At 40.9% G+C, this 25,103-nt stretch overlaps 1 protein-coding gene across 1 annotated transcript; it reads right to left on the reverse strand.

The window, feature by feature from the left end:
- Positions 1–13,850: 13,850 nt before the first annotated feature.
- Positions 13,851–24,839, reverse strand: LOC109239301. Its single transcript, XM_019405847.1, has 9 exons — positions 24,659–24,839; positions 24,180–24,280; positions 23,115–23,289; positions 22,981–23,030; positions 22,655–22,819; positions 21,928–22,100; positions 21,203–21,294; positions 19,710–20,020; positions 13,851–14,135 (listed from the first exon to the last, which is right to left on the reverse strand). Exons 1-9 carry the CDS (start codon positions 24,837–24,839, stop codon positions 13,851–13,853), a joined length of 1,533 nt encoding a protein of 510 aa, XP_019261392.1.
- Positions 24,840–25,103: the final 264 nt, after the last annotated feature.

Here is a 25,103-nt window from a genome sequence, read left to right on the forward strand (position 1 = left end):
GCTACCAGGTTTGAAGGGAGATGATTTTGAACTTTTTGAGTTGGACTTCGGATTTAAGATTCGACGAGATCTAGGGGCATTCGAAGGGCATGGGTTAGGGATTTGGGAAGAGGAAGTGATAAGGGTTCCAGGGTGTATTTTTGGGGAAGTTTGGTGGTGGCGCCGCCACCGAAGAAACTGTGGCGGCGCTAGGGTTCATGGCTTCAAACAGAGATTCGAGGAGTTTCAGTGAGTTTTGAGGGAAACGGGGTGGGGATCTAGGATGAGAAGGCGAAGGAGAAGCAGTGGTGTTATTTTCACGGCGATTGAACGCCGGCCGCCGCCGTAGGCGATTTTCGGCGGGCGGCAGGCGCTGGTTCAGAGCGGGGGTAACGGGGGTTTTGTGGGGTGATGAGAGACGAGAGATGGGGGGTAGGGGGCGTTTGGACCGTTTTATATTAAGTGACCCCTAGTTTAGAGCCGTTGGATCAAAGATCCTCGACAGCTCAGATTCATTTTAAGTGAAACGGGGTCGTTTAGTCTCGAAGGGAGATGGGTCGGGGAAACTGGGCTGGGTATTTGGACGGGTTACAGGCAAAAGGGTTTGGGCTTGGGAAAATTATTCTAAAAAGGCTCAAACAATTGGATCTTTTATCAAAGACCACCATTTTCTTTACATTTTTCTTTTCTTTTTCTCTTTTTGTTTTTTTTTTGTTTTTTTTTCAAATTTTGTTAAATACAAAATAAAAACCTGATTTAACCATAAAACAAAATTAACAACTAATTGCATTCTCCAAAATAAACTAAATCCTAAACTAAAAGAAAACTATAAAATTCGAAAATTAAAAGGCCAAAATGCAAAATAAACTATTTTTGTTATTTTCTTTCATGTTTTTCCACAATTGATTAATTAATTAACCTAAAAATATAAAATATGACCTTAAATGCAAATGCACATAAATTTTTATATTTTTCATTAATTAAAATGCACAGATAAAAATGCAAACAATTAACAGAAAATGCCACGAAAATCCACAAAATTAAAAACACTGAAAGAAATTATTTTGTTTTAATTTATGGGAGTAATTCGTATAGGGCAAAATCACGTGGTCACAGCTGCCCCTCTTTGCTCGGAAACATGAAGAGTTTTCGTGCAAAGATAAAGTGAGCGGATACGAGCGATTTTTGCCCGTTCGAATACTCCGTGGGAAGCATTTTTGAATGATTTGACCGCACCCTGCTTCTGAGGTTGCCTACATATCCTTGGCTAAAAAGAAATCAGGTCAGTGTAGTTCAGGAATGTTTGGTAGCTGGGACTACTATGAAGCTGCGATTTCACTATTGCTGCTGCTGCTGTTACTGCTTACTGAACCCCTTATTACACCATGTAAAAATAAAAAGAAGCTAAACTAAACTATGATCTAAGAATTACAAAACCTATCTATCTCTTCGAACTTGATCTTGCAACTTTTGTTGCCATGCTGACTTGTATTCTTCCGGTGAAATTCCTTTGTTGTCGACTTGAATTGTAATCTGAGATGTTTTCCCTTTCTTCAGGTGGATGCCTGACTGCCAAAACTTGAACTACATTCTGAGATGCTTTCCTTTTCTCCAGGTGGACGCCTGATTGCTGAACTCGAATTGTACTTTGAGATGTTTTCCTTTTCTTCAGGTAGATGCCTGACTGCTGAATTTGAATGTATTCCCGTGCTCTCCAGGTGGGCTCCTGACTGCTGAACTTGAAATGTACTCTCATGCTTTCCAGGCGGGCTCCTGATTGCTGAACTTGAAATGTATTCCCCATGCTTTCCAGGCGGGCTCCTGATTGCTGAACTCGAAATGTATCCCCATGCTCTCCAGGCGGGCTCCTGACTGCTAAACTTGAAATGTATTCCCTTGCTCTCCAGGCGGGCTCCTGATTGCTAAACTTGAAATGTATTCCCTTGCTCTCCAGGCGGGCTCCTGATTGCTAAACTTGAAATGTATTCCCATGTTTTCCAGGCGGGCTCCTGATTGCTAAACTTGAATGTATTCCCATGCTTTCCATGCGGGCTCCTGATTGCTAAACTTGAATGTATTCCCATGCTTTCCAGGCGGGCTCTTGATTGCTCAACTTGAATGTGTTCCCATGCTTTCCAGGCGGGCTCCTGATTGCTGAACTTGAAATGTATTCCCATGCTCTCCAGGCGGGCTCCTGACTGCTAAACTTGAATGTATTCCCATGCTTTCCAAGCGGGCTCCTAATTGCTAAACTTGAATGTATTCCCATGCTTTCCAAGCGGACTCCTGATTGCTAAACTTGAAATGTATTCCCTTGTTCTCCAGGCGGGCTCCTGACTGCTGACTTGAACTGTTTCTCCCTGTTCTCCAAGCGGGTACCTGATTCCAACAAAAATAGACAAAACAAAGGAAATTTGCTGCCCCAGTTTGGTAGCTGGGCACATATGTGAGTGTTAAACTGAATTTTTCTAGTACTATTGAAAGCTAGGTCCTATTATCCAGGGAGGTCCTGACAACTCTTAATTGAACGACAATTATAAACCTAAGTTATATCTTCTAAAGGTATTACTTCCGCTAAGTCCTGTTATCTAAGAAGGTCTTAAAACTACATCCTATTATCCAGGAAGGTCCTGAAAATCAAAATCAAATCTTATCTTAAAAGTGACAATTTTGTTATCTAATGGAAATCTTAAAACTAGGTCCCATTATTCAGGGAGGGTCCTGAAAACTCCTAATTGAATCATATCTTAAACTTGCAAACTTTAAAGCCAACTTATATTCCTTATGCTAAACTATGCTATTCATGATTGCTTTGAAATGTAACTAAGTCCCATTTTACATGAGGGTCCTGAAAGTTTACAGTGAAACCTGTTTGGTGCTTGCTCTTTCCCCTACGGAGAGTTTCTCCGAAATAAACAAAATTTCCTGCCCTTGTTTCAATCAAAGAAAAAATTTTCAATTTGAAATGTGGCGATTAGTTGATGGCATTCTTGCTGAAGGTCTCTCCGATGCCATGTTTTGTTTTGACCTACTTCCCCGGACTGGCCCTGAACCGCTTGACTTTCTGACTGACTTTCAAACCTCATGCCCTTTGATGACCCGAGTGTTCTATACCCAAACCGTTATTTTACATCTTTAACCCTTTTATCTGAACCTTTGCATCTCCCACGAAATTACCAAATAATTCCACCGATGAAACTTCCGGTGACTCCCTATATCCCACTTTACATCCTGCTATCTTTGGTATGTTCTGGCCACACTGTGCTTTGCATTTTGAAAGCTGGTAGTGAGCTTTGAAATCCTTTCTTATTTGCTTTGAAGAAGACTAACATTGGAACATCTTAGAGAAACAAAACCCCAAAAGAAATGAAATGCAATGACCTTGAGAGTTAAGGATAAAGAAAATCCAAAACGGGAAGACTTGCTAAAAGGAAAAAAAAAGACTTATCTGAGTGGAACAATTGGTACCATTGATCATGACATGCATTTTGGATTAACTGGCCCAGTCCGTTCAACCAACCAACTTTCAGTTGCCATACTTTGTTGCCCCGAAATTCCATGACCTGATTTCTTCACCCAAACCCTAACTTTGCTCATTCTGCGGTGTCCTGAACGGTTTTCACCCACAGACCTCTCTCATTTGTTCACTTCTCAACTCACTTTCGCCTTAAGGTGCTCGTGAGGGTTTTCACCAATAAGACTCTCTCATTTTCATTTCTCTCAGCTCCCGTCGCCTTACGATGCCTGTGAGAGTTTTCACCAATAAGACTCTCTCATTTTTCATTATTTTTCCTGCTTGGACCAGAGTGTTGCCCCTGATACAAATCACCTCTTACTTGCTCGACTTGGCAATTCTTGAAGACTGACAAGAAGGTCTTTCTTTGGACCGTAACGTGGGCTTTTGGATAGGGTTAGAAAGAAAGGGTATCAAAGGCTCAAAACAATTCAAATGGGTTCAAAATTACAACCTTCAGAATCATATTTCTTGCAACAATCACAACTTCTGCCCCAGTTTCTTGCTTGGGGACTTTTGGATTTTTATTTTGATGGGACCGAACCGTGAGGCTGCCTACGTATCCTTAAAAGGAATCAGGTCGAACGTAGTTCATGTCATAGGAATTACTTTGTTGTTGCGATTTTTCTTTCTTCCTCTTGCTCTTCTTTTCTTTTCTTTCTTCTTTTTTTATTTTGTTGTTTTTTTTCCTCTTCTTCTTTTTTTTTCTTTTACTTATCTTTCACACTTGTGCTTCTGATCTTTGCTACTGATTCCAAAAGAGGGGTATGAAAGGAAATAAACAAGGCTCAAAGGGGTAACAAAGGATAAAGTGTTTAGATAGCAAAACAAAATGCCTTCGTCATTCCAATCTTCAAAACATGCCAAGTACAAACAAATACAATTTAACCAGAGAAAATCATACATAATATCTCTTGACCGCATCGGAATTGATGGCCATTTCTACACACTTGCCTTCTATTTCTGTTAAACACAAAGCACCATTGGAAAACACTCTTTTCACGATGAATGGCCCCTGCCAATTCAGAGCGAACTTGCCCTTGGCCTCAACCTGATGTGGAAGGATACGTCTCAACACTTGCTGACCCACTTCGAACTTCCGTGGATGCACCTTCTTATTATACGCTCTTGCCATTCTCTGTTGATACAACTGACCATGACACACTGCTGTCAATCTTTTCTCGTCGATCAAACTTAATTGCTCCAGGCGGGTTTTGACCCATTCATCATCATCAATTTCGGCTTCTGCGACAATCTGAAGGGATGGGATTTCCACTTTCGCAGGTATCAATGCCTCGGTGCCATACACCAACAAATAAGGAGTCGCCCCTACTGAAGTACGAACAGTAGTGCGATAACCCAATAATGTGAAAGGCAGCTTTTCATGCCACTGTCTAGAACCCTCCACCATTTTTCGGAGTATCTTCTTTATATTCTTGTTGGCCGCCCCAACTGCTCCATTTGCCTTAGGGCGGTAAGGGGTGGAATTACGATGTGTAATCCTGAACTGCTGACATGCCTCTTTCATCAGATGACTATTGAGATTAGCCCATTGTCTGTAATGATCACCTTTGGTATTCCAAACCGACAAATGATATTTGAGTGCACAAAATCAACCACCGCTTTCTTGGTTACAGACTTGAATGTTTTGGCCTCAACCCACTTGGTGAAATAATCAATGGCCACCCGAATGAACCTATGCCCATTTGATGCTGCTGGATCAATTGACTCGATGATGTCCATGCCCCATGCAACAAAAGGCCATGGTGCAGATATTGTGTGTAATTCCGATGGTGGAGAGTGAATCAAATCTCCATGCACTTGACACTGATGACACTTGCGCACAAAACTGATACAATCTCGCTCCATAGTAAGCCAAAAATAGCCTGCTCGGAGAATCTTCTTTGCCAACACGTACCCACTCATATGCGGTCCACAAACTACCGAATGTACCTCGGTCATGATAGTTGTGGCCTGTCTAGCATCTATGCATCTCAACAGCCCAAGATCTGGAGTTCTTTTGTACAACACCCCTCCATTGAAGAAAAATCCACTTGCCAACCGTCGAATTGTTCTCTTTTGATCACCTGTGGCCTGTACTGGATACACCCACATCCTGAGATATTCTCTGATATCGTGGAACCACGGTTCACCATCAAGTTCTTCTTCCACCACATTACAATAAGCATGCTGATCACGGACCTGAATCTGCAAAGGGTCCACATAAGCCTTATCTGGATGATGCAACATTAACGCCAAAGTAGGCAAAGCATCGGCAACCTCATTATGAATCCTCGAAATGTGCTTGAACTTTATTGATTGAAACCGTTGACAAAGATCATGCAAACATTGTCGGTACGGTATAAGCTTCAAATCTCGTGTTTCCCATTCCCCTTGAATCTGGTGTACCAGAAGGTCCGAGTCCCCCATGACCAAGACTTCCTGAACACCCATGTCTACAGCCAACCTCAAACCTAAGATACATGCCTCATACTCAGCCATGTTGTTTGTACAGAAGAAATGAAGCTGAGCCATAACAGGGTAGTGATGCCCTATTTCAGAAATACGTACCGCTCATATCCCAGCGTCTTTCATGGTTCCAGCCCCATCAAAGAAAAGTTTCCATCCTGGCTTCTCAACTTGTTCTAACTCATCAATATGAATTACTTCTTCGTCAGGGAAGTAAGTCTTCAAAGGTTCATATTTGTCATCTACTGGATTCTCGACCAAATGGCCAGCCAATGCTTGTACTTTCATCGCAGTCCGGGTCACATAGACAATGTCAAATTCTATGAGCAAGATTTGCCACTTTGCCTCCCTGTGGGCATAGGCTTCTGAAAGATATACTTCAACGGATCCAGCCAAGAGATGAGGTAAGTAGTATAAGATGACAAGTAATGTTTTAACTTCTGCTACCCAATTCAGGGCACAACAAGTCCTCTCAAATTGAGTATACTTAACCTCGTAAGCTGTGAACTTCTTGCTGAGATAGTATACGGCCTGCTCTTTCCTGCTGGTGATGTCATGCTGACCCAACACACAACCAAACGAATTGTCCAAAATCGCCAAATACAGAATCAAAGGCCTCCTTGGTTCTGGCGGGACCAATACAGGTGCGTTTGGCAGATATCCCTTTATCTTATCAAATGCTTCTTGACACTCGTCTGCCCACTTAACCGCAACATCCTTCTTTAACAGCTTGAAGATAGGCTCACACGTTGTCGTAAGCTGAGCAATAAACCTGCTGATGTAATTCAATCTCCCTAACAGACTCATCACCTCAGTCTTGTTCCTCGGAGGTGGCAATTCTTGGATGGCTTTGATTTTTGATGGGTCCAATTCAATACCTCGACAGCTGACTATAAATCCCAACAATTTTCCAGATGGAACACCGAAAGCGCACTTTGCAGGATTGAGGTTAAGATTGTACCTGCGAAGCCTTTGGAAGAACTTTCTCAAATCCTTGACATGGTCAGACTGCTTCCTGGACTTTACAATTACATCGTCCACATAGACCTCGATCTCCATATGTATCATGTCATGGAATATAGTTGTCATTTCCCTCATGTAGGTTGCCCCAGCATTTTTCAAACCAAAAGGCATGACCTTGTAGCAGTACGTTCCCCATGGCGTGATGGATGACGTCTTTTCTGCATCTTCCTCATCCATTAAGATCTGGTGATAGCCCGCATAACAATCTATGAAAGAGCCAATCTCATGTTTTGCACAATTATCAATCAATATGTGGATATTCGGCAATGGGAAGTTATCCTTTGGACTCGCCTTGTTGAGATCGCGGTAATCAACACACACCCGGGTCTTACCATCCTTCTTCGGCACAGGCACAATGTTGGCTAACCATGTGGGATACCGCGTGACCGAATGACTTTTGCATCAAACTACTTGGTGACCTCTTCTTTGATCTTTACACTCATATCAGTTTTAAATTTCCTCAGCTTCTGCTTGACAGGGGGGAACGCCGGGTCAGTGGGCAATTTGTGAACCACCAAGTCGGTGCTTAGACCCAGCATGTCGTCATATGACCATGCAAAAACATCTTTGTATTCGAACAGTGCTTTAGTTATCTCCTCTCTGAGTTGTGATTCAAGATGGACACTTATTTTGGTTTCCCGGACATTATCTTGATCCCCTAAGTTGATTGCTTCTGTATCAATCAGGTTAGGTTTGGGTTTTTCTTCAAAATGGCTTAATTCTTTACTGATCTCTTCAAAGGCCTCATCATCATCATATTCCACTTCATCATCACACTCAATTTCTTGTATTATTATTTCAGAATTAGATTGGCTTTTAAGACTGGGCCGGAGATTCCTCATGCATGTCATGTCACTGAAACCAGCATAAAAAGGACTATACAAGAAAAAAAAAGAAAAATAAAAATAAAACTATCAGGAATGAAAAAGAAGGGAAATTGCATTTCATTGAAATTAAAGATAACAAGGTTTAACACATCCAAACGGACGGAACATATAACCTGAATTACAACCCTGGAATAATCCAGATTAAACTGAAAGATAAATCAAAGCCAACTACCAAGACTCCCTCCGAGTACGAAGAGGAGTAGCTTCCTAATTGTTGATCTTTGCACTGGGCCCCACAAATTGCACATCCGCCTTGCTCGATCCCTCTCCAGCTTCCACCATATTCATATCATTGAACAACTTTTCAAACCTTTCAAGCAATTCCTTATCAGGACCAACCACAGAACCGGGCATTGTTGTTACTGGGCGCTTCTTGGTACCAGGCCTGACAAATGATCGGGAGAGACGTGAGACAGGCTTTGGGAGAACCCATGCCCTCTGTTTCAACTTTCTTGCTCGCCTTATGTCTGCAGCTGTAGGTTTGAACCCCAAAATCAAAGGTATCCAAGTTTTTTGGGAAGAGAAACCGGTTGTACGATACCTTGCAGAGACGCACCCAAACCCTTGCCAGGTACAAAACCATTCTTCAACATTTTGGAGGCTACCATGACTGATGCGGCTGCTACTTTTGGAACTGGAACACATTCCCCTTCTGGGATTTTCTCGACTGACACTGTGTCAAAAACCTGATAGACCCACGGCCCCTTGTCGTCTTCAACTTCGATGAAAGGTATAATGGCATCATTCTGGGCATACAAACTATCCTCGTCGTGCACCACAATTTCCTGTCTGTCCCATTCAAATTTAACCATCTGGTGCAGGTAGACGACACTGCCTTGGCAGTATGAATCCATGGTCGGCCTAGCAAAAGATTGTAGGAAACCTCCACATCTAGCACCTGGAATTCCATAGTAAATTCAACCGGCCCTATTATCAGCTCCAGCACTATGTCCCCGACTTAATCTTTCCCTCCACCGTCGAACCCCCGAACGCAAATACTATTCTTGTGAATTCTTTCGTTGTCCACTTTCAATTTGTCCAGGGTGGAGAGAGGGCAAATGTTTGCGCTGGACCCATTATCGATCAGTACCCGGGTAACCACGGAATCTTCGCACTTCACCGTAAGATAAAGGGCTCTGTTATGCCTAGTACCCTCCATGGGCAATTCATCATCAGAAAATGTGACTCTGTTTACCTCAAAAATCTTGTTTGCTATCTTTTCTAGATGGTTTACAGAGATCTTGTCAGGAACGTGGTCCTCGTTCAAGATTTTCATCAACGCTCGGCGGTGCTTGTCCTAATGGATTAAAAATGAGATCAATGAGATCTGAGTAGGGGTCTTCCTCAACTGCTATACAATAGAATAATCCTGCACTTTCATCTTCCTCAAGAATTCTTCTGCCTCTTCTTCGGTCACAACTTTCTTCACTAACACTAGGTTATCTTTGGAGGTTTTGGCTTTCCTTAACCTCTCGGGGGCAAAGCATCTCCCCGAGCGAGTCAGACCATGGGTCTCACAAACTTCTTCTTTAACCTCTTTCCCTTTGTAAGTCACTGTCATTCGGCCATAGTTCCAAGGGATGGCCTTGCTGCTGACTATTGGTAGCTGAGTTACCGGTTTGATAATAACAGGCTCTGTGCGAGCACCTTCCACAACTACAATAGGCTTATTTACTGCCCTTGGTACCACTACTTTTTCTTTTCCTTGTTTCACTGCAACCCCGCTTGAGGACTCCTTCTCAATTACCATAACTGGTTTACTGTCTGTCCCTTTCAACTTGATCAAAGATTTCCCACTTGTTGACTTTTCACTCGTCTTGACTTCACTGGACCTGATCATCATTACAGTCTGTAGGGCTTCTTCGGCTCTCCTCCTTTATGCACTATCTCAATCATATTGGTCTCATGATGGGCCGACAACAGATTCTGGTTGATATTGGGCGCTTCCGGGGCTTGAACCTCGATCCGATGGGTATCAATGAGCTCTTGAATAGCTGTTTTCAATTGCCAGCATTTCTCTATGTCATGTCCCGGAGCCCCTAAACAATATTCACAACTCACCGAGTAGTCAAGATTTCTCGGAAAGGGATTTGGCATTTTAGGCTCAATCGGCGTCAACATACCCAACTGTCTTAACCTGTGGAATAGACTAGTATATGATTCTCCCAATGGAGTGAAAGTATTCTTATTCTGCAACCTCTCATTCTTGATGGCTTGGTTAGGCCGGAAACCTATTCCAGGGGGATTTCTGTAGGCTCTTGGAGGTGGGTAGGTGTTTTGTGGAGCTGGGTAGGTGTTCTGTGGGGTTGGCGCACGCCATTGTGCGTGGGCCGCAGGTTGAGTGTATGTTTGAGCGTGATGGACAGTAAAATGGGGATCTGTCGGTGGGTAGTATTGTTGTGGTAGGCTATATGGAGTGTGGGGGTAAGTGTGGAGGTGGGGTCGAGGCTGGTTATAGTAAGGTGATGGGCCCCTGGACCAAGCTCTTGACTCAATTGTCGCAATGTCCTCTTTCTTCTTTTTCCCAATACACCCCCAGTGCCGTTTTGAATGGCCTGGGTGGTCGCCTTGATTGCTGAATAACTCATGATTTTGTTAGATTTGAGTCCTTCCTCTACCATGCTTCCCATTTTTACCACTTCATTAAAGGATTTCCCTACCATTGACACCAAGTGACCAAAATAAGTGGGCTCTAAGGCCTGCAAGAAATAATCAACCATTTCACTCTCTTTCATCGGAGGGTCAACCCTCGCTGCTTGCTCTCTCCAACGGAAGCCATATTCTCTGAAACTCTCCCCGAGCTTTTTCTCAATTTTCGTCAATGACAGACGGTCTGGAACAATTTCAAGATCATACTGAAAATGGCAGGCAAATGCTTGGGCTAGATCGTCCCATGTGTACCACCGACCATGATCTTGTCGGGTGTACCATTCCAAAGCTGAGCCACTTAAACTTTGACTAAAATACGCCATCAGTAATTCATCTCTTCCGCCTGCCCCTCTCATCTTGCTACAAAAACCTCTTAGGTGTGCCACTGGATCACCATGCCCGTCGTACAAGTTAAACTTGGGCATCTTGAACCCCGCTGGTAATTGGACATCTGGGAACAAACATAGGTCTTTATACGCCACACATACTTGACCACTTAGCCCCTGCATATTCGTGAAAGATTGTTCCAAGCTCTTGACTTTCCTAATCATCTCTTCCTGCTCGGGGTTCTTAGGTGGCTTCTGAGTTTTTTCCGAGAGATCAAAATGAGGAGTGTAAGAACATGGTTCTGGCGCTTTGAAGGTAGGTTCTGGGGGATAATAGTGGTTGTCGTGAGTCTGGAACAGAGGCTCACTGGAAGATCGGTGTAATGCAGCAGGTGGAGGTGCCAAAAAAATAGGAGTGATTGGTGGAGGAGGGTAAGGGACTTGTTTAGGTGGTGGAGCTGGTAGTGTTTGGGAGGTCGTGCCATAGCATTGTTGGTAGGTGGGAAAGGCTGGAGATGAGTTCACAGTAGGAGGCTCTTGAGGTTGAGCCAACAGTGGGATATAAGCAGGGTTAGCGGGATAAACCGGTGGTGGATGCCCTTTTAACCAGGCCTGGTACATTTCAACCATTTGCTGCTTCAGCTTGTATATCTCATCTTTCAAATTAACCTCCGATTCATCTACCTCTCTTGACGGATCGACAATACTCGCCTCTAGTTCTTGGTTGGCCATGTTCAGCTTGTCCTTAGATCGGGTGTTGTAGGAGTCAGTTGCCAGAATGCCAATCAACTAAGCACCTGCCTGAACTCATTACATCAACAACAACCTTGTTAGAGGGCTTTAACAGATTGGCAAAAGCACATTATAGGCATGAATGCACCTAAGCAGTTAACCGTTTCTATTATGCCTTTGATCGGTTGCATGCGTCATCCCGGATTTCCTTATTTCCTTTTGCAACTTCCTTTCTTTTTCTTTTCTCTCATTTTCTTGCCTTTGCTTTCTTGTTTTTATTCTCTCATTTCTCCCTCTTATTTTGCCATTATTTTTTTCTCTCGGTTTCTTATTTTCTTTCTTTTCTTTGCTTTTCCTCTCTTGTTTTTCCTCTCTTTTGTTTCTCTTTTTGTATTTGGTTACGGTCGAATCCTATGGAGATTGCCTACGTATCATGACCCCGCATGAATCAGACCAAGCGTAGTTCTTGGGGACATAAATGCAAAATAAATAACAAAGCATTTTGGGATTTTCAATTTTTCATAACAAAACAAATGCCTGATTACAATGACTCAGAAACTGACAGACTCAAAAAGAAACTAACAGACTCTCAAAAGATGAAAATATAGAAAAAGAACTAAAAGACTCAAGACAAACTGATAGACTTCAACAGCAAGAAAGTACAGACTCAAGCAAAGATTACGAATACATTAATGCCTCGAATGCTTCTGGGGCCCGCGGGACATCATTCGGCCTCGCCACGAGCCTATATGCAAGATCCCCCTAGAGCCTCTCCAAATCACTCATGATTTGTTGAACAAATGTCATCACTTCCGCAAAGAAAGTGGTGTGAGTCATATCCTCACATGCTTGGCATTTCACAACAATATAATCGGCAATAGCCCTGACCCTCTCTCGGGTCCTACCTCTTTCCTAAAGCAGACGCCCGACCTGTTGATTACGGGCTTCTAACACCTGAGTGTCGTGGAGATGTTGGTTTTGCAACTGTTGCACTTCTTCCTCCATCTGAGCCATCAATTCATAACAGTGTTCCCTATCAGCTTTAAAATCCTGGGCCTGCTTGGCTGCCTCATTCTCGAGGGTGGTTACTTTTCTCTTTAGGCTGGTGGTTGTCCCTTCGTAGTTCCTTTTCATTTGTTGCACAAACCTTGCCTGCTCTTCCGCCTTATTTGCCCATTGTGCTCGGACTTTCGCTAAACTGGCCTCAAACTTTTCCAGGTCATCCTGGCAATCAAGGGCTTTCTTTTTCAGACTGCTTATAAGCTTTTCATCCGCCCGGCTTCTTTCCGGGTTTCTAGCAGCTATTTTCATCTTCCGGATTTGATCTTTGAGGGCTTCATTTTCCTGAGTTAGTTTTTTATTTTCTCCCTCATCTGCAGCGGCTTGCAATCTATTTTCAAACTGAAGGTCCGTGACTTGCTTTTCTAGCCTGCTTATGGTGGCCCTGTACCCGTTTTCTTTGATCAACCAGTCCCATTGCACCTGTGCTCCATCGGCGAACTGTTGGACATGGGGTCTCTTTGCGGGCCTTTCAGACTCCTGATGAACTCGGGATCTTTTGCCATACCAAGCAGGGTAGCCAGGCTCTAACTCTCCTCTAGATAGATCGCGTACTTGAGTTTTTGGCTCTAAAAATCTGCACTGATGTCAAATCCGACGCACTTTGTCTTCTGGGAAGGCAGCTTTGGGCTCTAACCCAATGACCTGCCGACTCAAATCTTCATCATATGGGATGGTCTGGTATCGGCCTAACTGACGTAGGGCTCTGTGTGGAGCATAAGGCTGGATACTCCGAAGACCCATTAACAGCAGAAAGCACTCCTCAGCCGACATATGGATTACTTCACCGACCGAGAGCCAACCGAACGTCCATTCAATTTTGTTTGCAGTCAAGGATCTCAAGTGGTCATACCATGCTTTTGTACCCTCCTGAAACTCATAACCCTCTACCCTATTTTCATGTTTTTCGATGCATTCAAGACCAGTCATACCACAATTCAGATATCCCGGACGATGGCAAAGGTGCTCCTCCATCCACAGTTGTAACAGCATATTGCACCCTTCAAAGAACTTTCCTCCTTCTCGGCAAATGGTCAGAGCCCGATAAATTTCTGCCAAGATCATTGGCACTATGGTCCCATTTGCCTTTTTCATCATAAAGTCAGCTATCCCCACAAGTCCCAAGTCTATATTCCCGTCCTTTCTGGGATAAATCAAAATTCCCAGGAATGCCATTATAAAAGCTAATCCTCTCCGAGCTTCCCACTTGACTTAGTTTCCTGCGTGAGTAAGACCGGTATTTGGTGTCTCGAAACCATGGGGATCCCGGTAACGTCGGTACAAAAAGTAGAAGGTACAGAATCCTTTGGCCAAATTTCCGTCTCGGATGTCCCGACTGATGCTTAACAAGTCCAAAAATTTGTGAGGGGTTACTGTTCTGGGCGCCACCGGGTATTGCTTTCTAAGATTCCCCTCAAAACCGGCGTAGCCTGCTATCTCTTCCAATGTAGGAGTTAACTCAAAATCAGCAAAATGGAATACATTATGTGTTGGATCCTAAAATGGCACCAAGGCCTCAATTAGATCCTTTCTTGGCTTAACCTTCAAGAGCCCAATAAGACCACCCAACGCTTTTATCACAACTTTCCTGCTGTTGTCCCCCAAATCATGCCACCACATATGTAGCTCCAAAGGGATCTCTTCACGGATTGAGAAAGGTTCATTTTGAATTGTGCTCATCCTGCACATTTATTAAGGTGATTTTAATTAAAAGAAAACTATGACTCAGTTCGACTCAAGGGAAACAACACCAATTTTCAAAAAGTTTATTTCAAAATAAAACCCAGTTCTTTGCAAATACGGCCTTTCAGCACTTCGGGGAAGAAGATTTTAAGGCTGTGCTCGTTAACTGGCCAAAAATAAAAAAAATGACCAAAGGTGGTTGTTCTTGCAAAAACAGCCTTCCGGCGCCCTTTTAGGGACATTCGGCTATTTTTGACAAGAATGGCATCACCTTACTTATAAAAAATAAAATTTTGTTCTTTTTTGGGCTAATTTTGCAAAAAGGAAGTTGGACCCGATGAGGGTTGCCTACGTATCCCACGCCCTATGGGAATCAAACTGGCGTAGTTCGGGCAAATAAAACAAAACCAGCTATTTTTGAAAACAAAACCCTTTTCTTTTCATTTTCTCAAAAATTTGGCAGCGTTTCAGTACCATTTGGACACTGGTTTTTCTCTTTCAAAACAGGTGATTAGCTCACTTACCCTTACACTGCTATTTTCTTTTTCCAATTTTCTCCCATCACTCAAAAGCCAGTCGGCATGCAAACCCGAAGCGAATAAATGCACAAGTAGCACGTAAAATATGCATCAAGATGGTCTGTTATTTTAGGTACACCTGTCCTAGACGGACCCAACCCCAGTGCTGAGTCCCCTAAGTCAAATGCACGTGATGCAACAAACGCTCCTACTAGGGATCCGGCATGAGGCTGAGTTATTCTAGGTTTAAAAACCTGGGTTTATTGTTCTAGACCTGGCTTACCCGAGCGGACAACTCGAGCCGGGGGGGAGGGGGGGGGGGGGTCGACGTACCGGAACGTACAGAAGCTTCGCCGGCTTGTCAACTGTTCGTAACCTCNCGGGGGGCAACGTACCGGGAATACAGAAGCTTCGCCGGCTTTGCAACTTGTTCGAACCTCGTTCTAAATTTGGGAATTGACTCTAACAGAAGAGAAGCTACACGAAGTGCACCCTTCTCCATGATTTAGAAGACTCAGAGAGGGGAGGGATTCGTAACAATTTATATACAGTTCACCAATATCAAAGTGGTAAAAAGCAACATTTAGCACATTAGGCCCAAACATGTAACAAAATCAGATAAAGCCAAATATAACAATTTATCTAAGCTCAAATTCTGAACCTTGAACCAAAAAGTTCTGGGTTCTTATCCCCAATAGAGTCGCCAGAGCTGTCACACCTCTTTTTTCATTACACCCCCAGGTAGGGTATAATAAAGGGAGTTTTTCCAATTAAAGGACAATCGAAACGGGATTTATTGATTAAAAGATTCAGAGTCGCCACTTGGGAGATTTATGGTGTCCCAAGTCACCAGTTTTAAATCCCGAATCAAGGAAAGAGTTGACTCTGTATTACAGTCCGCGAACCAGAAATCCGAGTAAGGAATTCTATTAACCCGGGAGAAGGTGTTAGGCATTCCCGAGTTCCGTGGTTCTAGCACGGTTGCTCAACTGCTATTATTGGCATAGTTATCTGATTTTAGAAACAATTTAACCCTATGCATTTTTACTTTTAACCGCTTTTATTCATTTTTAAAAGAAGATTTAACATCGTCTAAAATATGTCTTTGGATCACGTCACATGAAATGCACCCGTAATCCGAAACACATTTTATTCAACGTTATAAAGATTTGGATTTGGGTCACATGAAATGCACACCCGAGTTTAGTAAGGTAATATTATTAAAGTACGCGCCTGAAGCAACTACGCATTTTTAGCTTTGCGAGGGCCATGGAATTTTGCTAAATGGCACACCTCGAATTCTAAGGATTTATACAAGATTAATTAAAATAAGGGCCACGCAATTGTCATTTTATTTGGCATGGCGCACCTCAATTCTAGATTAAAAGGATTAATTCCACTATATTCGGAGGGCCATAACTGTCTATGTTATTGGATATGGCTCGCCTCAACTATTTAAAGAAGCTTAGTTAAAGAATGGAAAACCTAAAAATTCACAAGGGATTTTAAAACTAAAAGAAGGTAGTAATTGAACCGACGTCCATCTCTCATTCAAAGCTTAAACCCATTTCTCTATTGTATTTTAATTGTTGGTGAGTCCAGCTATTTTCTCAATCCTGGGCCCAAAGGGAGCCCAATGTCACGTTACAAACGCCAGTCCAATTCAGAATGGGATACAAATATCAGAACTAAATTCAGCATTGATGTGAGTCCAATTTCCATTTCAAACCTGAGCTCAACCCCCAAATTACGGGGAGCCCAATAACATACTGTGGATAAAGAACCAACAATTTTAAAAAAAGGTTTGGGCCAAACCTCAATAGTAGGCCCAATTTGAAAACATTGAAGCTGGAACGCGGGACTCAAGATCGAGTCCCTGAGGGAAGCAACATTTCACAAACAGAACTTATCACAAAAAAACAGGGCTTCATTTTTTATAATTAAATTACATGCAGCCTCAAATCTTTAAGCCTCAAACTAATTTTAAACACTTTGATGGAATAGAATTCAATGAATCTGGAGAATTGTCTTCAAACTACCAAGGAATCCAATTAAATAATGACTAGCTGTTGAAATTCCAATTAACAGTAGAATAGCAACAAATTCAAATCGCATGTCAGGTTTAAACACACTCACATGATACTTAAACTTAAATCTTAACTAACATTTTAAACATGATATCAAACCTTTGAAACACATGGAAAATCCATACTATCCTACAATTAGTCTTTCATAGTTTCCATGCCTCAGGAATGACAAGAGGTCAATTATTAAATCTAACAAAACTACTAGAGGGCAATACTAAGCGTGCATCTACAAAAAAAAATAGTGGAATCTATATAACTCAGTAATCGAAAGCCATTAAAACTAGATAAACTGCTACTAGCTCTACTCAACAGGATTCACATATTGTGCATATTATAGAACTTAAACAATCCTAACATTCAGCTTAACAAGCTTGCTTTACATATAAAAAAATTCAAATAACAATTAACATATGAACAGCATACACAGCTGAACATCAAAACTCCCAAACTTCCATTACATTTTGTTTTCACTTTCAACTTGAGCATCAGATTACAGGTTTCAGGAGATATGTACCTGGATGTAGAAGAAACAGAAGGAAAAAGGGTAAGGGATCAGCAGCTACAGAGCAGCAATCAACAGCAATTTAAACCCAATTTCAAACCCAACAAATGAGATCAAATAGCCTAGGAATCAACTCCAAACAAGTAACACCCCAGCCAAACAACAGACCAAGCTTAATTGACTCGACCTCAAACCTTTTTAGAATCCAAACAATTGATTCAGGAAATGAAAATTCCAAATTACAAAGCTAAAACTCAATGGAAGAGTATTTTTTCAAGGATTTTCAGCTATTTTGTTATTTACAGAAATTTTCCTTCTCTTAGATCTGTTCAGTCTCCCTTGCAAGGCAAGTTTGGGGTGCCTTTATAGGCAAGGGACTAGGGCAACTATCAGATTTCCCTTTTTTCAACTCTACCCTCTTCTAATTCTTATTTTTGCTACTTGATCCCTCATTTACTGACTTGTTAACCAAGCTAACCTACTATAAGTCTGAAATTCAATTAAAACCCCCCACCCAAGCTTCCTAGAAAGCTTCCTATTTCTGTTATCCTAAAGATTCCCTAACTACAATCCCCAAATTACCCTTTAAACCCCTGCTTATTATCCCTTAAAACCCACCGGGTCAACTGGCCAAGCCAATTGGGTCATAGACCCCTAAATGTAATCCCTATTTGGGCCTGTTGCTATTTGCAAACCAATTACAACACTTATGGGCCCAGATTAGAACTAACCCAAAATTTCCAAAACAAACAAACCGGAAACTATTCTTTAAAAACAAAGGAAATAAAAGGCAAAATTAATGAACTAACCTAAAATGACAGCAAATTAATTATGGACCTAACTTCATTTAGCTAAACAATTAAACTGATAATGAAACATTTAAGCTTATTAATCACAGAAACTAAAACAACAAAACAAGCGGATCAAGAAACTTATATAGTTCAATTAATAGAAGAACAGAAAGAGGACCTAGTTCGAACCCAGAACACCCACATGAATTTTTGACCAACCCAAGGGAAAGGGGATGAGGAGGAAGATGAATCAACTGAAAGAAAATCATAAGGAATGAAGAAGAACTTACCTAGTCATGCTCAAACCAAACGGAGACGGAAAGCTCGACCAAACTTATGTCGACCTCGTTGTTCTTTGTCAAGAACAACTGAATCGACATCAATTTCGTTGAGTCAGGCTTGCCAGCTTTGCGAGAAAACATTGCATGCTACCAGGTTTGAAGGGAGATGATTTTGAACTTTTTGAATTGGACTTCGGATTTAAGATTTGACGAGATCTAGGGGGATTTCGAAGGGCATGGGTTAGGGATTTGGGAAGAGGAAGTGATAAGTGTTCCAGGGTGTATTTTTGGGGAAGTTTGGTGGTGGCGCCGCCACCGGAGAAACTGTGGCGGCGCTAGGGTTCATGGCTTCACACAGAGATTCGAGGAGTTTCAGTGAGTTTTGAGGGAAATGGGGTGGGGATCTAGGATGAGAAGGCAAAGGAGAAGCAGTGGTGTTATTTTCACGGCGATTGAACGCCAGCCTCCGCCGTAGACGATTTCCTGCGGGCGGCAGGCGGTGGTTCAGGGCGGGGGTAACGGGGGTTCTGTGGGGTGATGAGAGACGAGAGATGGGGGGTAGGGGTGGCGTTTGGACCGTTTTATATTAAGTGACCCCTAGTTTAGAGCCGTTGAATCAAAGATCCTCGACGACTCAGATTCATTTAAGTGAAACGGGGTCGTTTAGTCTCGAAGGGAGACGGGTCGGGGAAACTAGGCTGGGTATTTGGATGGGTTACAAGCAAAAGGGTTTGGGCTTGGGGAAATTATTCTGAAAAGGCCCAAACAATTGGATCTTTTATCAAAGACCACCATTTTCTTTTCATTTTTCTTTTCTTTTTCTCTTTTTTTTTTCAGATTTTGTTAAATACAAAATAAAAACCTGATTTAACCCTAAAACAAAATTAACAACTAATTGCATTCTCCAAAATTAACTAAATCCTAAACTAAAAGAAAACTATAAAATTCGAAAATGAAAAGGCCAAAATGGAAAATAAACTATTTTTGTTTTTTTCTTTCATATTTTGCCACAATTGATTAATTAATTAACCTAAAAATATAAAATATGACCCTAACTGCAAATGCACATAAATTTTTATATTTTTTATTAATTAAAATGCATAGACAAAAATGCAAACAATTAACAAAAGATGCCACGAAAATCCACAAAATTGCAAACACTGAAAGAAATTGAATTTATGGGAGTAATTCATATAGGGCAAAAATCACGTGCTCACAATCATCAGTAGTTCCAACCTCACTTTCTTGGAAGACTACACCTCTGCTTCCGATGACCTTCTTCTTTACAGGATCCCACAATTTGTATCCGAACTCTTCATCTCCATATCTGATGAATATGTGGGGAACGAATTTATCATCCAGCTTTGTTCTTTGCTCCTTTGGTACATATGCAAAAGCTTTGCAACCGAACACCTTCAGATGCGAGTAGGACATCTCCTTGTTGGTCCAAACTCTCTCTAGGATGTCAAACTCCAATGGAACTGATGGATTCCTATTGATGAGATAACAGACTGTCTGAACTGCTTTACCTCAACAAGAGATTAGGCAGTTTCACCTCAAACTCCTCGGGCTTTTCGGCATCAGCATCTAGTACCTTGTATACCCTATTGAATGAGTAGATCCCTCGTCCTTCTTTGTCATGTTGAGAAACCTCTATCTCTGTTGAATTTCGCTACCTCGTACTTTACTCCGGACATTTTATTTGGTGTAGTACTACAAACCGTGAATAATATTTTTGTGTACGAACAGAACCTGTACTCTGATACCAGTTGTTGGAAATAAACCTCCCACAAGAATAAACATTCATGGCAATAACAATAGAATAATAACGTAGCACCGAGATATGGTAATCAACAATAATAAAAGAGTGACAACGACACCAAAATTTTTACGTGGAAAACACTTCTGAATAAGGGAAAAACCACGACCTCGAGAGGAGCAACTGATATCACTATAGTAAGGAATTTTACACTTTGTAGGCCCGAGTAAAATACTATAAAGACCACTATAACAATCAAAATAAATAACCCTCTTTTGATATTTTCACTCACCTCACTACATTATCATTCACACTCTTTATTTTTCTTACAGACTATTTTTTTATACCCTGTATATGATGCCTCACTCTTTCTCTCTTTGTTGGTGTGATTGAAGAAGTGAGAAAGCTCCGCCTTTTATAGGGAAAAATAACCTTGAGCTCCAAGTGTGCTACAGGAGAATTTGATTCTCCTCCATATTTTTGCATACTTTGGGTCCAAATAAAATCTTCAGCCAAGCTTCTCTGCCAAAGTAAATTCATAGGCAAAAATAGGCACAAGACTATTGCCATCTATTGCCAACCAAGGGGATGGACCCCACAATCCTATATAAAAAATAAAGGCTTTGAAGAGACGCTATTCAAGTCTGAGTTTCCTTATTTTTTTAATGGAGTTAGGCACAAACTTAAGCTAGAATTGAAGCTACTCATTATTCTTCAGGGAAATCTCACTACAAGGTGATATATAACATCATCTTTTTCCACCTTAATTTGACCAGTAAATAACAGTTACATGCAGATTAACTCAGTTGCTTGATTCAAGCTGTAGGACCAATCCTGAAGCTTGAACATTGTGTGATCCTCCAATAGATGATCAGAAATTAGCTCTTTGGACTTAATGAACAATTTGAGAAACCAAACTATTGTCAAATTGAGTGTTGAAAACATGGCACTCCATTATGATTGTCCAATCCTTCGTCTTCGTCTTCATCGTCCTCTGTTTCCCACAGAAATCTAGCATATGCTGCACGTACATCGCTGAAAGCAAAACTGCACAGGTTCACAACGAATAGAGACGAATTGAGAATATAAACTTGACGAGTTCAACCATATATTAGCACCGATAACATATAATGTACTTAAGATATTATGGGTTCAGAATTCGAATACTTCTCGAAAATTTAGTAGTAGCAGTATTTTACACATATATCTATATAACGGTGGCGAAACCAGGTTTTTCACTAGCGGTGTCAAAGTATAAAGAAGTAAACACACAAATAAGTCAAAGGAATTCAACATATAGTGTAATATTTGGGGAAGGAGTGTCCGTTCCACAGTGTCCTATGTTCCATATCGGAAATATTTGATTAAGTTAAAACCATTGAAAATAGGCTCCATCGCGCTATGAGAATTAATGAACTTGATATGAAACAGCATAATAAATATGCAGAATGTAAAATCTTTGTTTTTCTACTTACTAATGGTATCAATGTAGCACTTTCCTTCATTCCATTTGTAGTAATCAAACTAGAAGTATTCTGTCTTTAACTCCATAGTATTTATGCTTGTATTAAAGTACTAATATTTCTATAATTGGAAGAATTTTTATGGCTGTGTTAATATTTCTATAATTGGAAAGATTTTTTATGGCTAAACACAGTTCATCACTACCTGTTTCCGGGAGAAGCTTCAACTGCTCTCTTAAAGTAAGACGAAGCCTTATCTTGGTCGTGATGAAGTTTCCATATAAACTTTGCATACTGTGACATAATTTTTCCATCATCAGCGTCTGCTAATATTGTGCGACAGTAGTATTCTTCAGCTCCTTTTAAGTCTCCCTTACACTGCCATGCCAAGAACAAGAAGCACAATGACAAATATAAACTTACAAGTAACATCTACTAACATTCATTTTAATGCAACGTAGAATTTTCCGCTTGAAAAAGTATGCTGTAAGTGTCTCAAGGTAGTCTATTTTCATTTGTTGTCTGTATTTGCACGCGTTTTGATTGAGGCGAAAGGTCAACAACAACAACAACGATGCCTCAGTCCCAAACAATATGGGATCAATTATATGAATCCTCACTGCTCGATTTAAGCTCAACTCATGTCATCATCGTACCAATGACGTGAAAGCTCATGTACATAAAAAATCCTTCATACAGAGTCATTATTGTTTTTCCAAACCTAATTGAAAGTGGCATATTCCTAGATTTCGATATTATCTCCCTGCTCAAACGATCTAAAGAAAAACTGAACGAAAGAAAGCAAGTATTTCACATGTTTATTTTTATGACATCTTAGAACACAATAAGCTAGGAAGCGGAAAAATGGATCTCAATTTGCTTCATTTTAAGCGTATAAGTGCTAACCTAGAATGAAAATAAGGCCACATTACCTGATCAAGGAACTGAGCATAGTTTCTTAAAAACAAGGGGTTATTTGGATTTTCTTGAATCATGCTCCTGTAGTAATCTTCGGCATTTCCACCACCAAATCTACCATTCCCAATCCCAAGTCCTGCTGGAAGATGCAATGGAGGGGTTACTGGTCTGTTATCTCCGTTACAATCCATGTCCTGTAATATAGTAACTTCTTCGATTTCCTTGAGATATGGCGCATAGAAAAGACACAACTTCAATCCCAAAGAATTATTGTTACATGTACACTTGAAAGAAAGTAGAGAGGATCGGAGTGTGTGTTTGTATCGTGCTCGTTGTCAATGTCATCATCATTGATCTCCCAAAGAAGACTAGCATATGCTGCAAGGACATTACTGGAAACAAAAAATCAATGTCAATATCCTGTAGATTTATGCTCTCACGAGAAGTAAAGATTCAAAGGTATAGATTATTATTAACTGTCTTCAGGAGCAGCACGAGTGGCACGTTCGAAGTAGTTCAAGGCTCTATCTTTATCATGGTGTAGCTGCCACACCACTTTAGCATACCGAGACAAGATATCCCCGTCTTTTGGATCTGCTAGTGTTGCTTGGAAGTAAAATTCCTCAGCCCCGGAAAGATCATCTTTTGACTGTCAAAGTTGCAGTAGGTTTATGAAAGACACAAATATCAGATGAGAACCAAGCCTTGGACTAAATCTCATTATGTGGAAACAAGAATAGAGTTTTTAAGGGTAAAACAGCATACGACGTCACAATTTCGTGTATGCTTCATCCAGCTAAATCACTACAAAATCTATTAAGAGCAGATCTTGTTGAATTACACAGAAAAATTAGACCCATATAGCAATTTATATCAGGACGTATTATGCGTCCCTGTGACCTTCCGAATCATTCTTAAATATGTTATGGACAAAACAAATGATGCTAAAAACACTAAAAAAAGAATACACACACTTCATTTTATCAATTTCAACTGTCGGTATCTTAAGCTGAAATCGGAGGAAAGAGTCGAGAAGATTTCTTGTCACTGTTTCTTGACCTCTTTTGGGTATGATACATCGTCGACATCTGAGAACACAAGCCCAATGATTGCTCTTGCATGTTTTTATGCAAATGCTCTATAAGGGACACATAATTTCGAAGTAGCCTATAGCCTATTAGAGAGGAGCAGGGATACTTTTTCAGACATGGTTTTAACTATTATCCCTCCCGCCCAGTTTAAGCCACCCCTTTCCAAATTTGAAAATAAATTAACTTAAACTTCTCAAGTCTAATACACATACGAATAGTATGACATATTTAAGGACGCAAGTTTAAAAAGTCTTTCTTTCTTATACTTCGTGCATAGTCAAATAAGTCCACATAAATTCAAACTAAGGAAGTGTACTAATTTGCAGTTTTAGCTCTCATTGAAGAAAATCCATAACGAAAAGATATAAGGAGACTTAGCCATGTTCATAAACTGAAAATAAAAAATACACTCTGTCAAGGGAATGGTGAGTAGAGTCAATAGACTGACCTGCAAAAGCTGAGCATAATTCCTCAAGACCAAAGGGTTAGAAGGATATTCTTTGAGCAACCTCTTATAATGTACCTCAACATCTCCATTTTCATCAAAATCTGAAGGTATAAAGTCAGTATCATGCAGTAGCAGAGTCAAGATTTTCACCAAGTGTCAAAATTTAAAGTGTGTTTTATCCGAAAGTACAGAGTCAGAACCATGCAGTAGCGGAGTCAGGATTTTTACTAAGTGTCAAAATTTAAAATGTGTTTTATCTGAAGGTATTGAGTCAGAACTATGCAGCAGCGGAGTCGGGATTTTCACTAAGCGTCAAAATGTAAAGTGTGTTTTATCTAAATATATAGACTCAGAACCATGCAGTGGCGGAGTCGGGATTTTTACTAAGTGTCAAAATTTAACGTCCAAACATACAAAGAAGCCAATGGGATTCAACACATATATAGTATATATACATAAAATAAAAATAAAAAATTTACCTATTGAAGTAGTGTAACTTTCTGACCAAGGGGTGTCACTGGAACCATGAGCCGCTCTCGTCAGCCCGCCTTCCGTCAGAGGCGTCACAACACCACTATTGTCAATGCTATTGCCATTAATCCCAAATCCAGAAGCAAGATACATTGGACTAACTGGTTCACTTCCTCCTTCAATTCCCATATCTTTAAATCCATCCAAAATTCTTTCTTTATCTTCTTTACTTCACCTAATTCTTCATTATCATCTTCCTCTATCAGCCCCATAACTCTTTTTCCAAAGTCGAAATCATCACTAATTACTATATCTGCTATATCATTTCCTATAGTAACAGACTTCACCAATTTTCCATCATTAAACTCCTCAAAATCTTGATTATAAATAGAAAGTGATGGTTCTGTTTGCAACATTATCTTTTCTTGCTTATGACAAGATCTTGAAACTACC

Source organism: Nicotiana attenuata, unplaced genomic scaffold, assembly GCF_001879085.1.
Source record: "Nicotiana attenuata strain UT unplaced genomic scaffold, NIATTr2, whole genome shotgun sequence".
NCBI classification, from domain to species: Eukaryota; Viridiplantae; Streptophyta; class Magnoliopsida; order Solanales; family Solanaceae; genus Nicotiana; species Nicotiana attenuata.